Below are 17,536 nucleotides of genomic sequence, written 5' to 3'. Positions count from 1 at the left end.
TGTTCTGAGTTCTAAAACTAACACCATTTCCTTGTTTAAGTGGTAAATTAACCTTAATCTGTAAAGGGAGTAAGGTTATTTAACTGTGGTGAATCGTTATTTGACTGTGGCGAATCGTTATTTGACTGTGACGAATCGTTATCTGACTGTGTTGAATCGTTATGTGGCGAATCGTAATGTTGTGGCGAATCGTTTCTAATTCATTCATACCACACGGAATTTAAGCCCAAATGACAGGTTTTAGATATTATAGATAACGACTGACGCATGCGCATATTTTCGATTGGAAATTCCTTAATTAAACTGCAATAAAGCACTTTAAATACTCTTATATTTAGAAATTCAAAACATTCAAAAATCTTTGAATATGGATTGAAGTGTATGATCATTTTCTTGGCGAATTCGGTTCAAATATAACTTGTAAGTAAAATGGTTGTTTTTGTTTCAAATTTTTATAAAGTATGCAGAACGGAAGTTTAATTTGTTTAACTTTGGAAACAAAAGGTCAACCCTAAGAGAGACCAGAGTATCTTAACAATTGCGTATTTACAAATCTAAATGTGAACGACCGTTTTAGCAAATTAACAATATTACATAGTTACGTTTTCCTCTATCATTATAATCATTCAATAGCTATACGTTTGACGTTTAGTCAGATTAAATTTAAAAGTTATCACTACAAGTCTTAAGTGTTACTCAAACTGTTTATTTTTCAAGATTACGTTTGTGTTGTTATCAAGAGGAGAAGATAGGCTTAACACATAAAATTCAACTCTAGTTTTGCTTTTTTTTTCAGAACAATTACAAGATACAGCAATGTAAGATCATCAGAGGTTAATGGCTTCTAAAGAAAACATATTCTTTTTACGTTCCTTTCTATTATTAATCGAAGGTGGCTTATATATTTCAAAAGAAATTTTAAGTCGAGAATGTCAAAAGTCTGAAAATGACCTGGATGAAATACTCAAAATTAATGAACCGAAACTGAAACATTTGTTCCATGACAAGCAATACCAAAAATTGTTTCCAAAGTTTGGTACAGCTGACGTCAACTGTTGGGACTTGCAACTGTTAGTTGGTGTTTTGATAACTGTGTTTGGGAGAGATCTTAAATCGGGAGAAAAGGACAAGCTTAAGTTGTTAAGATATATGAGAAACGAAACTTTTATGCACTGCACTACTGCTGCTCTAGATGAAAGAAAATATGAAGAAGTAATAGAAGAAATAGATGACAACATTACAACATTAGCATCAACGTTCGATATTTCAGTACAACAGCATTGTTCAAACTACATCAAACAGTTTACTTCCGGGCCATTAGAAGGTAGTATAACCTTCAAAAATACTTTAACCCTTCAAATTATCTTCCAACGTATTTAATTTATACTCTATTAGTTACATTGTAGATATCAATGTTTATTTACATTCTTAAACATTATAACTAAACAGAATGCCGGTATTAATGGCACTGTGCACGTATCTTACTTGGGACCAAGATCGGAAGAAGCTTCAAATATGATCTTTTATCATATTTGTGCCACAATTGAACTAAATGCCATCTTTATGTATTGTCCGCAAATGAAAACTACGTAATAATAAAAAAACTAATAGAAATTCAACTGACGTATGAAATACCACCTTAATAGCATGTGTATGTATTTTTCTTCATTTTGACCGAAAATAACATATACTTCATTATCTGTACATTTTTGATATTTATCAATTTTCAACTATCCGTAGCAAATAAGTACCTTATTAAAAATAAATGTTCAAACAGATAAAAGGCAACAAGAGTTATACAAGGTCAAAGGTGAAATGTGCGTTGTAGGGCTAGGTTTAATTTTATTATGTAACAACCTTTTCTTCTTCTTTAATTTAATTTTTCAAATGAAACGTCCATTAAATGAATGACTAACAAAACAGTTTAGTTGTATATAGGAAAGACATTCACTATTTTAATAGGAATACCTCATCCACACATCAAGTAAATTCCTTTACTTCCAAGCTGTTAAATCAAGATTAGATTTATCTTAAGTTTAAACTTGAAGAATGTTAAATTTATTTTGATAGTGATACGTTTTATATTCTGTCATTATTGCAGCCGTAAGACCATCTCTACCGACGTTTAATGGATTTAGTCAGTTATGTCAAAAGAAATTTAAAGGTGTGTAAACTGAATTTGTATACAACCTGTTTGTTTTTTACAATTAATTCTCCCGATATTACGGAATATTAGCTACGACATGATTCGCTATACACTGTTAGGGAGTGACTAGCTTTGAATTGACCTAATCTTAGAAATGGCAAATGTAACCATTTTAAACTCGCTGAGATGTTGGAGGCAAAGCAGAAACGCATGACGGTTAAATTATTTTCAGTTCGATTACTGATACATATTTGTAAAAGAACAGACTTTTAAAGGTTTATGTTTATTTTTAGATCATATCCATGTATTTAAACATATCCTTGTAAGTAGAATTCCGCTGGTGTAGGTACAAAGGGTGTGATTACTAAAATTCTTTCAATGTCAGTTATAATTAACATCTTAAGCTCATGAAACCTATGAATTCATAGAAATGTAACTTTTGTTATTATATATACAGTTGGTGTGGAAACAGAATTGGTTATCGGTGGTCCTTCTTCAACCTGGACAAATCTTTGCGAATACACTCTTGAGACAATTTTCAATCATGCTGAAAGCATGGCAAGTGAAGATGGTGGATTTCAGGAAATTGAAGGAAATGTTAAGAAAATGCTTAGCTATTTGGAGAGCAATAAAGATGTTGTATTCAAAGGATGTAAAAGAAAATGCATCATTCTGTTTTTTCAGTGCAAGGACTATGAAAGCTTCTTACATTTTCTTTGTAAAGTAGAATGTCAGGAATACAAAAGTTATTTATGTGTCTTATCAAATTCCCTTCATAGATTCTTTAAGCCAAGATATCCGATATCTATCACATCCCAAGTTACATCAGAAAGTTTGCAATCGGTATTGATTGACATTATAAGTAAGTACATTATGAAAACTTACACTAATCTTTTTCGTTCTAACTTAACTGTGTGTTGTCTATATTTGTAATTGAGATAAAATAGATAAATATAATGATAAATAATGTTGATACTTACTTCATTGTAGTTTAAATTAGTTTAAAACTATCCTAAGATGCACAAGCAGTATTATTCAAAATATTCATTTCTGTAACGAGCGTATTAAATATAGATGTATATGGATTTTGTGTATGTTGCAAGGTTTTTGCCTTGTCCTTATTAACTTACTCAATGAACTGTACTTAATTTTTGATTGCATAATAAAGACTGATCAAATACGGAATCGCCTTTTCAAAATATAGTTTATGTATTTCTTATTCAACACAATTATTTTTAAAGAAACTCTCTCAAACGAGGAAAAGCGACGCCATGTCGTTGAAGTATCATCTGAAGACAATATTCACGAAAACAAGGCAATGACAACGGCGTCACATGATGTAAACAAAGAAAATCAACTAATTAATCAAAGCGAAACCTCTCTGTTTCTGAATCTTGAATTACAATCTGAGGAAGCTTTACCTCAAATGCTACAATCATTCCATGGAAAACAATTCTCGGACAGCTTAAAGAAGGTTGCTGACTCACTCTCACTACATTATGGCGGTGAAATTACACTAAAAGCATCTATGGATGTCGGTGCGATGCTGGAAGCTTTAGAAGATTCAGGTTTTGAATATTACTTTTAAATCAATTTTTAAAATAGCAATATTTGTCTTATTTGAAAGTCATTATAATGTCAAGCGTGTCAAAGATTTAAGATGAAAATTTAAAGAATTTTACATCAAATATATAGAATGAAAACATCAGTTTATATTTCTGTTTCAAATGAGTAAAATGCTTCTAATTTTCAAAGTTTCCAGCGCAGTTACAGTTGCTCAAGATGCTAAAACGACGGAGACTATCTATGCGATGACATCAAAGGATGATTTACACTCACTGTCGGGTACGTGTAATTAGATAGAAGATATTTGATAGAATTGACTGAATAATGTATTGAATATGAAACGTTGTGGTTAAGCTGCAAATTGTATACTATCATCATAATTATTTATGCTATTTAAGACCTTTCTTTATAGATCAATTCACTTTAAATATGCTGATTTAAGTATAGTTTCTACCTAATATTAGGCATTCAATATGCTAATTGGTCATTTCTGTATCCTCATTTCGACAGGAGATATAGCGATTGGTCATGTTTCATCCTGTTACATATATTGTATGTTGATTGTCAGACATTGAAATTTCTGATTGGTTGTGTATTGATCCTTTTTTGTGTCGCCTTAAAAAGGCGACATATAGGGGTTATTTTTGTCGTCGGCGTCGTTGTCGGCGTCTGTGTCCTTTAAAGCTTCTCCGGAGCATAACTCACTATAAGTTGGATTGACTTCAAACTTGGTATGCATGCTTCTTTCAATAACCCAAAGTGCAGTGCACAAGGACCGGTACTCTGCACTTCTTAAATTTTGAGTTATTGTCCTTTGTTTTATGCTTTAATTTTGCTTGGGCCATTTCTCTTCAACTGTAAAAGCTATGGACTTGAAACTTTATAGGATGATATATCTCATTAGGAGGAAGTGCAATGCATAAGAACCGGTACGCTGCACTTATTTTTGACAAGAATTTGCACTCTGTTTTTTTTTTTTTATCTTTTTTGTCAAGAACTGGCACTCTGTTTTTTTATCTTTTGAGTTATTGCCCTTTTTTAATTTTCATACTTTTTGTCCGGGCCATTCCTCCTAAATTATAAAAGCTTTGGACTTGAAACTTCATAGGATGATAGGTCTCATCGAGTTGAAGTGCAGTGCACAAAAACCGGTACTCCATGGTTTTTGAGTTATTGCCCTTTGTTAATTTTCATACTTTAATTTTTGTCCGGGCCATTTCTCTTCAACTATAAAAGCTATGGACTTGATTATCTTCATGGGATGATAGATCTCATTTAGAAGAAGTACAGTGCACAAGAACAGATACTCTGCACTTCTTATTATTTTAGTTATTGCCCTTTAGCAATGTTTATAAATAACCTACATTTAAGAAGAAAATGCTTAAATGGCAACTATATTGTTCACAAGGCGACTCATTCGACTCGCGGAGTTCTAGTTTAAGACAAAGAATGTAGTTACTATTCAAGTGTCTCTTTTTCTGTTAGGTATTTAATGTACTTCATACTCAAATCTTCACCCGTCTGTTATACGAAATATTTGCTTGTTATTAGAGCCTTTATCTTCCTTTAATACAGAGAATGTATTGACAGCTCAAAAGTTTATCATTCTGTTTAGGAAAATAATTTATAATAATTTAAGTATCTATTCTTCGGACGAGGCCTGTTAAAAAATCTTAAACCGCCTGCCGGTACAGACTGGAATATCTAGCTCGAGGATATTTTTTTCGGCGGTAACGAGGCCGCTTTACAGTTACTCGAGAGCTAGATATTTCTGTCTGTGGCGACATCAAGTGATCGATTATTTTTTCTTGCATATTACATAGTAATGATATTTCAAAAAGATATTACAAACCTGGTTTTATATTGAGCACTATTTTCTTATAGGAGCGTATGAATTTACAACTCCGTCCATAACGGCAAAATGACGTCATCCTAACAATGCAATTCATTCATAAAAAGCGCGTGGGGATGACGTCAATTAAAGCACGCCATTCGGCTTACATAAGACAGGTATTTCTAGCACCGGTGTGAACAATAGATAACCCTGACTGATATTCATGACATTTCTTGTTTATATCCTGTTGGTCATTTAATATGACTTTAAGTTAAGTCTCTATTCTCATGTTACACATAAAAGTGATGAATAGTTAGGTGTTTTCCTTTTGATAAAAAATAATTCATTTATTTGTCAGATATTTGTCGTTATGTTACACATTCAAATGATCGTTTTTGCGACAGTTTATTTATTGTCCAGTCTTTTTCTTTCTGTTAGACAAGGTTTGTAAATACGCTGATGTGTTTAGTCTTTAGCTTTTATTTAGGAAAAGAATGAAGTAATTGTTCAAGCTTTCATTCTTCCGTAAGGTATGATATATTCTGATTGGTCAAGTCTATATCCTAAGTTAAATTATCCTTGTTCTAGAAATAATAAATGCTCTAAATGCAGAAAAAATGTCAAGTAAATTTCTTACATCTAACTTTGTATCTTGCTGCTTAACAGTAGGTCAGTCAGCTAGATTAGACCAAATGGTAAATAAAAATGTTAATACTGATTAAATCTGTTCCATCAGTAGTTGTTTGCCTACGTAGAGTTCACATGCGCCAAATGTTGCGGTTTTTTGTTAGGTAATGCTGTAATATATCCAAGTATATGGTAAAAACATTACCAATATCATTGTGTGCAAATTTTGATAAGAAATTTAAAATTTGACAATGGATCATTTTCGATAGGGAGTATGTTATTTCCTGCCCGTCCACAAAATAGACGTTAAACGTAGATTTTAGTGAAAATAATTTGAAGAAATTATCAGGCTCAACTGTTTACAATTGGACTATTTATCTTACTTGGTTATTTCTGGACAAATTTGTCTGTCAGTGTACGTTTGTTTATTGTATATTTAAAGTATATATGTCCCTCAAAGATATTCACTTATTCAAACAGTGTCGTTTTATTCAGAAGTTTATAACGTCAATACGTAAAAATACAGCCAAATCTATCAAATGTCGTGCAATTCAATGATGCAACAATTCAATTATTCGTGCACCGTTTTCTATATCTATCTATTGCTAGGAATTTTACGATACAAAATTATTTGTCTAAGTTTCTTTATGCACTGTGAATCATTTTATGATTCTAAATTGCAAATTGTGATTAAACTCAAGCGTGAAACACTTTCAGCAGCATTATGTATTTAAAGAAGTTATATTTTTGTGCAATACATGTATATTCCATAATTTGCCATCTTACACCATGAATGATTTAATTGATAGTATTTTTTATGTGTTGTAATGTAATGCTTTTTGATCATATGTGATTCATTACATACTGAAGCTTACATAACGAAGCTATCAAATTTCTTCTTCTATTATTTTACATATTATCAATATATACACCTATTTTTTATATAAAATAAGTTCAGCACACCCGGTATTTTGCCTCAATTTTGACATGACCACAACGGAAATTTTAAATTTCATTTGGGCAATTGTACGAAACACCTGTTGTCAACCTGCAACGCAACAATGCACCAAGAGTGGCAAAATTTACCCCTAGACGCCTTACTGGTAGTATGAGGAGAAGTGCTGGAGCTATCATCCGGGCACGTGGTGGTTACAAATGTTTTTTTTAACAATTTGGCTACATAATGTCATTTTAGGTAACATAATCGTCAACATTCACCAAAATATCCACCAGCTCCAACAAACTTACTTATAAACACTTACATTTTTGGTAAAAAAACAACACATTTGCTTATGCTTCGAAATAAACTTAACTCATAGATTTACTGGTATATGATTACTAAATTGGTTATGCTACTTATCAAATTACTATTTCTTAGCTCAATTAAGTTGTCATCTCATGACAAACTTATCAGTTATTTCAATCACAACCAGTTATAAACTTCCAGGTGTGCTTAACCTATTGCCATGTGTATATATGTAATGGATAAGATTGCATTTTGTGTTTCACTTATATATTTGAACTGAACCATGATTAGAAAGAATAATCATCATGTGCGTTCAATGTTTTTATGGTAAAAATGTTTTTTTTTTTTTTTTTGTTGTTGTTTTTTATAAATAAGATATTGCAACATTTATTTTCGGTTTAGATGGAGAGAAGACATTTTTAGCCGACAAAGTCCGTATAATGAAGTCCGTTCTGTTTCTCAGAAAAAATTACATACTAGAAGATATGATGAATGTCCTGACCAGAAAGGGTTTGTTAACTCATCAATGGGAACATTTTCGCATTAACCGTAAAAGAAATGCTGACATATTTATTTCAATGGTATGTTTATAATCAACTTTAAAATAGTACATGTATCACAATGAGAGTAATCCATTTTATTCCAAAACTTGTTAATAAAAGACAATAATAAAATTTATATAAAATTTATTATTTTCCTTCTATAATATATCAAATTAAGAAAATCATGGATATAATTTCTATCTTCACCTTCTATGTCTTTATTTAGTTTTACATTCCATTTTTAAGCAAATCCCGTTTTTATTTATACATTATTAAATCTAAGGTGTTGACTAGCCCAAAAGAATTGCTTGAAGGCTTTAAACAGTATCTACACGACCGAGGAATTTATTACATTCAGAAGATGATTGACTCAAATAGCGTAACTTTAAACGATAAAACAGGTTTGTAAAATCATGTGTTTCATAAGCTTATCACACTGAAAAGTTTCTTGACTCTATTTTTTCGTGATGTTAAATTCATTTGGAAACTATAAAATCAAAATATACATACTTTTAAAGTATTGTGTAAAAAATACGGAGAACGGTTATAGAAGACGATAAGAATAAACCTGCATTACATAGTTAATTATTTGCAATAAACTGACTGTATAAATTTTAGATCTAAACTGTACATAGCAAAGGTTATAAAGTCACATAAAGTCATCTGTTTACTGTTTGTTATTACATTTTATGATATTTATTTTGTTTCGAACAATGTAAAAAATATCCGATGGTATCTTGTATGAATTGATACATGCTTTTTCCGAAAAGAAAAGAAAATTGGTAAGACTAGAACCACATAACCACATAAAAGTCAACAATGTGTTATATAAACATATATCAATAGTGATTAATGAGAAAGAAATAAGGAACCAAACACTCCTAAAGTGCGAAAGAAGGTTACTGTGTCATTACGATATTTAGCTTTGGAAAATGTTCATTTCAACGAGTATAACATTATAATTATTATTATCAGCAAATTATACAAAGTTTACATATTTCCTGCAGGGCAATTATTTGTACACTTTTCAGAGAGAATACAAGATTATCCTGCACATCATTATCAGTCTTTGGCAATGTAGTTACATGTATAAACATTTGTTAATAACTTTACATTGTAAACAATGTAAACAAATATATTATAGAAGCTTGTACGATGCATGTTTTCCCAAAATGAAAAGGAAATCGGTAACACACAAACTACATAAAAATGTCATCAATGTGTTATAAATGTATAAACATACATTGATAGTGGTTTATGAGATTAAAATTAGAGACCAACAACTTCTGAAGTGCTTAAGAAGGGCACTGTGTAATACTTTCAAAGAAATTCAATACTACATTGGTAAAGAGTCATAGAAAATATATCATTGCAAGTTCTATTAATTTTCGTCAGTCAGTGAAGTCGAAATAAACAATGGACAAAATGTTATAATAAAAACAGTCTTTCTCGCCCGAAAGTTTAAAGCTTATTTTTAGCGCGTTATGTGGTAAAATCAATTTAAAAATAAGAATTATTTTACTCGTTGGTATTAAATTCCATGTATCTTCCATGTATCTTATGATTTATTACATTTTGACTTTCAAGCTTCGTAATAGTATAATTTTTTCTTCAGTTTTGTCAGAACTAGAAGGATCAATGACAGGAAAATGTTTAAGACCAAATGGTGGCAAACCTCTTATCAAATTCACCAGCCAACAGAGAGATTTACTTCTTCGGGAACTTGAAAATGCAAATGATATTGCTGCCAGTCTTTTATCAAAGATGATTATTAGTGGTAACGAATTCTTGAAAATAAGTCTTCAACATACCGGAAGAATGGGTACTACAGTCCTACTTGACATACTTGAAAAATGTAATGAGAATCATTTCGTCGATTTTTATTTTGCTATGAAAGAAAACGGGTATAACCCGTCGACTGAAGACTTTGCCGGAATAAACCAATTAATCTCGAAATGTACGTACAATTTACGTTCACTTGCATTTATTAATTTGTATTGTACAACTTTGATTTTTAAATGTCCATAAGCAGTTTCAGAAATATAAAAAGATGAACAGTAACTTAAGATCATGTATGTTGTAATTTAGTAAATAGTGTAATTTAATACCACACTTAAATGAAATTTCAAATGTACATGTATATAATTATATTAAATAATTATGCTTATAAAAATTTTCATCAAAGAATATGTAAAATATGTACTGCAAATATCTGTAAATATTACATGTATACTGGTGCCTCATATTTCCGTGGTACTTAACTGTTTAACACAGACAACAAAAGTTAAAACAATAAAATTCTGAAAAACACATTGAATATTGTAGGATAGACATATCAGTTGCATCATAGTTTATTCCATTTTATGAGTGCATGTAAGCAATTATGTATACAGCATTGTAATTAACACCAATCTGCTGCCTAGTGAGTAAAGTTGTGTTCTCGTATTTCCAAGGCAATTACATTTTTACAGTTTCAAAAGCAAACCCAATAGTAATATTTATTTTTTAGTACAGGTATACCTAGGCTTGTCTGAATGTGGGATTTTCTCTTTGGCATTTATCAAATATGTCAATGGTTGTTTAACAAAGACATTTGTCTTAAAAGGTATAAAATTTAAAAGTTAAATGGTGTAATAAATCACTTTGCTCTTAATCTGAATAAAAAGAATATTTTTTCCTGTCGTATATGTAATATTTCTATACAAATACAATAAAATAGTAAAAGTAAAACTACTGACAGGTTTATGATGTCTAGGAGGCACTTTGGACTGTTTAAGCCTAATACCTTGGAAATATGGGTACCATGGAAATATGAGGCGCCAGTATATATGTAATCATTAAAGTATATGCATCCATTTCTTATTGAAAAAATTGACTTAGTCTTTAAAGAAAATAAACTTGTTATTACCGCCCTTTATTTACATGATATGTTAAATTAGGCAATATCTTTATAGATAATGCTTTTTGGAACTTACAAAATTTATAAATCTTAATTTGGGCATCATATTCATGTTATTAAACCATAAGAAAATGTGTTACAGGATCTTTAAATTGAAATGACTGCCGGTTTCAGCAAGTTGAAAATAGATTTAAATTGAATATTGCATAATGCTGTCACCGATACGTAAATTTTTGCACTTTTTTTAATTTTATCATACTAATATTTAATTCAATATCACAATTAATTCAATAGCACAATTAATGATATACCCATTAGCAATATAATTAATCTAATCACCCTCTCTTATTATGCTCTTTAATTCATTCATTTTTCATTCATTTATTTATTGGCAATCAGCAATACATTTGCCTTTGGCCATTTACAAACAAACAAAAACTTATGGCAAAGACTATTATATACATAACTAACATAGACAAATAATGAAGTACAATATACGATCAGAAGACAGGTAAGCTTTCAAGGGTATTTTGACGTAAACACAATGCTTCTTTTATATACTTTGCTAGATTAAACATATATTTTTTACTTTTATTTGACATCAATGCATTGAACTTTTGTAAAGTTGGTCATGAACACTGGCCCAAACATTTTGATCTAATACTACTGTAACGTGAGCAACACATAACAAAATGATATTCTGACTCTACTGCATTTTGGTTACATAGTTTCTATTACTTCTTTCAATATTATTATATCTTCCTAATTCTATATCTAAACTATGTGAGCACAATCTTAAGCATGTGAAATGCTGCCTTAGCTTATCATTCGATATAACATCCAAGTACTTTTCAAAACAAAATTCAGTTTTATATTTGCAATAACAATCTAATTTTGACATAGAATTAATATTTAAACTCCATTCTTGAATAAATTGATCTCGTATTCTAGATTTTATCAAAAGGAAATAATTAACCCTAGGATCAAATGTCAACCTTAGATCTGAAAAACCTAAATGATCTATAACACCCCAGTTACACAGAGCCATCGGTGATTGATCGGTAGTTTTTTTAGCCAAATTATGGAGTGAACCGATGACAACGTATTTAACACCGATATCACCTATTGGTCACCTGTTTTCCACCTATCAACTGCTATTGGGGAAAGATAAGTTTCATCGGTGAAAAATTACCGATTGGGATTTTTAAACATGTTTAAAATTCTCGATCGGTGATTTTTTTTTTTTAAATAACCGACGGCAACCTATATCACGAGATATGCAAGCTCTTAATCACCGATATCGCCGATCGGACAAAGATAACCAAATATGAATCACCGGCCATATCTGACGGAATGTGTTTTATCACTGGTGACTAGCTATCAAACACCGATTAATCAGTGTTACGCCCGATTTAGCTCCGATTTATAAACGATAAAAACCAAAAGTATTTCATCATTTAATCATCGACCCATTCCCGTTTGAGTTTGCTTTTTGTCACCGATGGCCGTTTACACAGAAAACCAGAAATAAAATCACGCATGACAACCGATCATAACAGTGAGTTAATTTAAAATTAGATGACTGATTGGGGACCGACCGTCTGTGTAACTGGGCCCTAATAGAATTCATTCTACTAGCCCAACTAGAGGTACTTACATTATTACATAAATCATTAAACATTTGATAAATAGGTAAATCATTACTTTTCATAATTTTCAACCAAAATTTAACGCTTCTTTCTTTACATATAACTGACAGAGGCACTCGGCCGAGTTCACCATATACCGCATATGTAGGAGTTTGTTTCTTCACGCCTAATATATATTTACAAAATCGAATATGTAATTTATCTACCTCTTTATAATTATAAGCACCCCAAACTTCACATCCATACGTTAATATAGGGACAATCATAGTATCAAAAAGAGATAACTTGGTACGAATATCTAGACTAACATTATCAAAAACGTTTAAAAGATTATTATACGCCCTAAGAGCTTGCTCATGCAGTGCTTTTACAGCATTTACAAGAGTACCAGTGTAAGTAAACTTGATTCCAAGATAAACAAAATTGTCAACAATTTCGATTTTTTCGTTATCTATATAAAAGTCAGGTTATACAGTTTGTTTTCTCTTTTCAAAAACACAATTTTTTGTTTTACTAACGTTTATTTTCAAACCCCATTTTAAGAATAATGTTGCACAGCATTAATTTTAGCCTGTAGGCTATTTGGATCTGTCGTAAATAATACAATATCATCAGCAAATAAAATCATATACCTAGACAAAAGTTTAAAGTTTCTTTCAGTCAAAGCATTAAAATCCAAATTTTCAGAAATATCATTGATGAAAAGTAGAAAAAGTATGCTCTTTAATAACAATATCAAACAATGAATGTATTATATATTTGCCTTTCATTTCACCAACAAACAAATATTTTGCAAAGTATTGTCAAATTATTTAATTTGCAAATCTCAATTTGTACAATACACCGATAAACACTTTCCCCAACTAGCAGACGACAGGTTATTCTTATCAGTAGGTTTTCGAGTAAAGATAACCGGTTGTATATCTCGCTATATAAATCGTTTGTAAAATGGGCTGACATATGGTAGGTTTAACAGTTAAATTTAAATACTTTGGTGTCAAAAGATATGTAAAATTATATTCTGTGACAACGCTAAGATCCAAAGCTTTCCATTGATGTAATAATTTTTAAAGTCGGACATTTAATCACAACAAACTAGCGGTTTAAATATGGCTTAATTTGTATTGTTTTAGCGTATGAGATACCAATTTTACTCGAAGATAAGGGAAACAACTCGTATGATTTCACTCGATATACCTCGGTTATTTACGTAGTTCATATGAAAAGTGTTTATTGGTGTATTATCATTTTGAAAGAATGGAGGATCGTTTTATGAGAACTTAATTATAGAATATATTTATACGTGTTTTTGAATTATATTTAATTTATACATATAGCCGACATGTCTGCAGAAGATCTGTTCAGGAGATATACTCCCCGTATCACATATGGTATAATTAAACCAGCAACTACCTCATCTGAAAAGCAAACCTCACGTAAGTACTTGACATTCGGATGCCTTTATATACACGTATGTTATTAAATGTTGGTCAAATTGTTTTACTTGAAAAAGTTATCTACAAGTGAAAAATTGCTAGACTAAAACATTGTAGAGTTCTTTTTTTAATGGATCAATTAAAAAAACTACTCAGGAATATGATGTAATCTTTATTTAATTCATTGATTTTGATATTTTTTCTTCTTTTAAACAAAACTGTTTGAACATACAGTTTCCATGATTGGGATCTCTGATGTGCTGAAATAGTTTATCAAAATATTATTTGCCATGATCATACAGTTTGCCAAAGATCAAAAGAAGAAGAAAAATTAGTTCATCTATATGTGTTTGGAATTTCTAAAAAGATTTTCCAAAAATGTAAGATTTTGAGAAATCAAAAAATGAAAGTATTTCTGGGGCTTTATGGATATTTTATTTTAAAACCTATGTGCAAGTATCAAACTGCAAGAATAAAGCCTAATTTATTATACACAAAGAAACCATCTTGATATAAGGAGAAAGTGATGATAGGTTTATATCGCCACATTCAGAAAACCAAATATAAGCGAGTACTCTACATACCAATGCTCTCCTGCATTTTCTTAGTCTTTTAAAAAAATTGTATAATTTTCATACAAATATTATTGAAATCCTTTTTATGGCTTTTATACAAATATTTTATAAGACATATAATTGTTTTGACCGGGAAAAACATTTTCTTTTCATTCAGACTATACAAAATGGAAGTAATAAAACAATTTGCCTCTCGTATTAAAGATATAAAATATAAAATTTCTTTCAATATCTTTATCAGAAGGATTTTCAGTAACAATAATACGAGAGGATTGCAATTAACTAATGAAAAAGCCATTTTCTTTACTAGTTTGTAAAAAGATAAATGCACATTGCAATGACAATGTGTAAAAGGATGATAAATGTTTATACACGCATCACATGCACGTACCAGTGAAGCTATACCAAAATACAAAAAGGTTTATATAACAGTATCCGTCAACTGACACATTACATAAAAAGGGGTCATAAATTTATTTGCTGTATGAGACAATACTGAAATCTTCCAGGTTGACAAAAAATAAACTGGATTCCAAAAATGTCTGAACTCGAGATACAAGATAGAAATCTGTTATTTGCTATAAGAAAATTTCAAAAAGTATGAACGATTAAAAATTAGGTAATTGACAAAATCAAGAGCAACTGTTTAACAAAGATTTATGAATATAATCAAATGACAATATTCCCAATGAGGAAACAGAGGTACAGCAACATCTCAGATATCTGGTGCTATGATGTGTAATCTGCTTCTGTATAAACCTCTTAAACGAACGATCTAAGAGATATGTCTTTTTGTGAAACAGCAGTCATCAAATTTAACATATTATCAAACCAGGAATGTCCAAAATATTTGCCTTTTATTTCACCAAATGACAAACATATATCTTTTGCAAAATATTGTGAAAGGTTGATCAATTTTTTGTCAAAGGATTCAATTTTAAAAAAAATTAATATGTACAATATACACCATATTGTGAATTTGGTGAAAATACTGGTAGTAATGTACCAATACCTATGTCATTTGCAAAAACAAACTCAGTTAAAGGGACTCCACTGAGGTAATTGTACATGATGGGACTGAAAATATTTTTTCCAGATTAATGTACCATCTGATGTAGGTTTAGACCACTAATATTTGTTAAAAAATTCAGATCATTCGCACACTTCGTTTTTCCAAAATTCTTTTTCAAATTGTAAAAAAATGACCCAAAATGAAAAGCGTTTAAACGCTTTTCACTCAAATCAGGATAAGAAAAGCATAAAATTTATTCAAAGTACATTTTTTAACTATCATTGCATACATTTCTGTTTGAAGTGCCCGAGCTCATTTATATAAGAAATTCGAATGTTATGTTTTTAGGCTTTTAAACCTCAGTGGAGCCCCTTTAAGTACAAAACGTCCAGTTCTCTTATATATTATCACTCGCATACATGTTTTCATTAAGTGTGTGTCAAATTGTTTTATTTGACAAAGTTTTTTACAAGTATCAATTGTAAGAATAAAAAATGTTTTCATCTTATGTCGACATATATATTTATTGTAATGTCAATAAGCATTTATTTTATATTACTCTATACAAGGAGAAACTGACTTACTTTATAATATTAGATACAAATTATTCAAATTACTTTATAGTATTAGGTACAAATTATTCAAATTACTTTATAGTATTAGATACAAATTATTCAAATTACTTTATAGTATTAGATACAAATTATTCAAATTACTTTATAGTATTAGATACAAACTATTCAAATTACTTTATAGTATTAGATACAAACTATTCAAATTACTTTATAGTATTAGATACAAATTATTCACAAATTATTCAAATTACTTTATAGTATTAGATACAAACTATTCAAATTACTTTATAGTATTAGATACAAATTATTCACAAATTATTCAAATTACTTTATAGTATTAGATACACATTATTCAAAATACTTTATAGTATTAGATACAAATTATTCAAATTACTTTATAGTATTAGATACAAATTATTCAAATTACTTTATAGTATTAGATACAAACTATTCAAATTACTTTATAGTAATAGATACAAATTATTCAAATTACTTTATAGTATTAGATACAAATTATTCAAATTACTTATAGTATTAGATACAAATTATTCAAATTACTTTATAGTATTAGATACAAATTATTCAAATTACTTATAGTATTAGATACAAATTATTCAAATTACTTTATAGTATTAGATACAAATTATTCAAATTACTTTATAGTAATAGATACAAATTATTCAAATTACTTTATAGTAATAGATACAAATTATTCAAATTACTTGATAGTAATAGATACAAATTATTCAAATTACTTTATCGTATTAGATACAAATTATTCACAAATTATTCAAATAACTTTATAGTATTAGATACAAATTATTCACAAATTATTCAAATAACTTTATAGTATTAGATACAAATTATTCACAAATTATTCAAATTACTTTATAGTATTAGATACAAATTATTCACAAATTATTCAAATTACTTTATAGTATTAGATATAAATTATTCACAAATTATTCAAATTACTTTATAGTATTAGATACAAATGATTCAAATCAATTATAGTATTAGATACAAATTATTCAAATTATTTTATAGTATTAGATACAAATTATTCAATATATACAATATTAACCAGTTTCAATAATTGGGGCCTCTTGTGTACGTTTATGCTACTTTTTATACATGACATGATTTGCACTAAAGATAAGTGAAAAATATTTATTCTGATTCATTGATTTATTAACCGATTATTCTGTTTTATTGTTGATAACCCTTCATTTTTATTTTATTTCTAGAAAAAGATAGCAAGAATGAAGTTGAACCCATTTTGAGAAAACATCAAGAAATCGAAATTATGCAGCAAGATGAATATCAACACTCGATAACCGAAGGTATAAATGTTGTTATACATCAAATGATTTTCACTCAAGATAACTAAACAATATTTATTCCGATTCATTGATTTATTTACCGATTT

The 17,536-nt window shown here is 29.5% G+C and overlaps 1 protein-coding gene across 1 annotated transcript; it reads left to right on the top strand.

Moving 5' to 3' along the window:
• Positions 1 to 267: 267 nt before the first annotated feature.
• LOC132725123 (uncharacterized) lies at positions 268 to 17,497 on the top strand. Its single transcript, XM_060710202.1, has 11 exons — positions 268 to 420; positions 797 to 1,324; positions 2,102 to 2,164; positions 2,604 to 3,008; positions 3,388 to 3,714; positions 3,902 to 3,991; positions 7,822 to 8,000; positions 8,245 to 8,362; positions 9,577 to 9,918; positions 13,847 to 13,945; positions 17,355 to 17,497. The coding sequence occupies exons 2-11, from the start codon at positions 838 to 840 to the stop codon at positions 17,495 to 17,497; spliced, it is 2,253 nt and encodes a 750-aa protein (XP_060566185.1). The 5' UTR covers positions 268 to 420; positions 797 to 837.
• Positions 17,498 to 17,536: the final 39 nt, after the last annotated feature.

The sequence above is a fragment of the Ruditapes philippinarum genome, unplaced genomic scaffold (genome assembly GCF_026571515.1).
Source record: "Ruditapes philippinarum isolate M1 unplaced genomic scaffold, ASM2657151v2 ctg5763_1_1_1_1, whole genome shotgun sequence".
NCBI lineage: Eukaryota > Metazoa > Mollusca > Bivalvia > Venerida > Veneridae > Ruditapes > Ruditapes philippinarum.
This window is presented reverse-complemented; position numbering and strand designations above follow the sequence as displayed.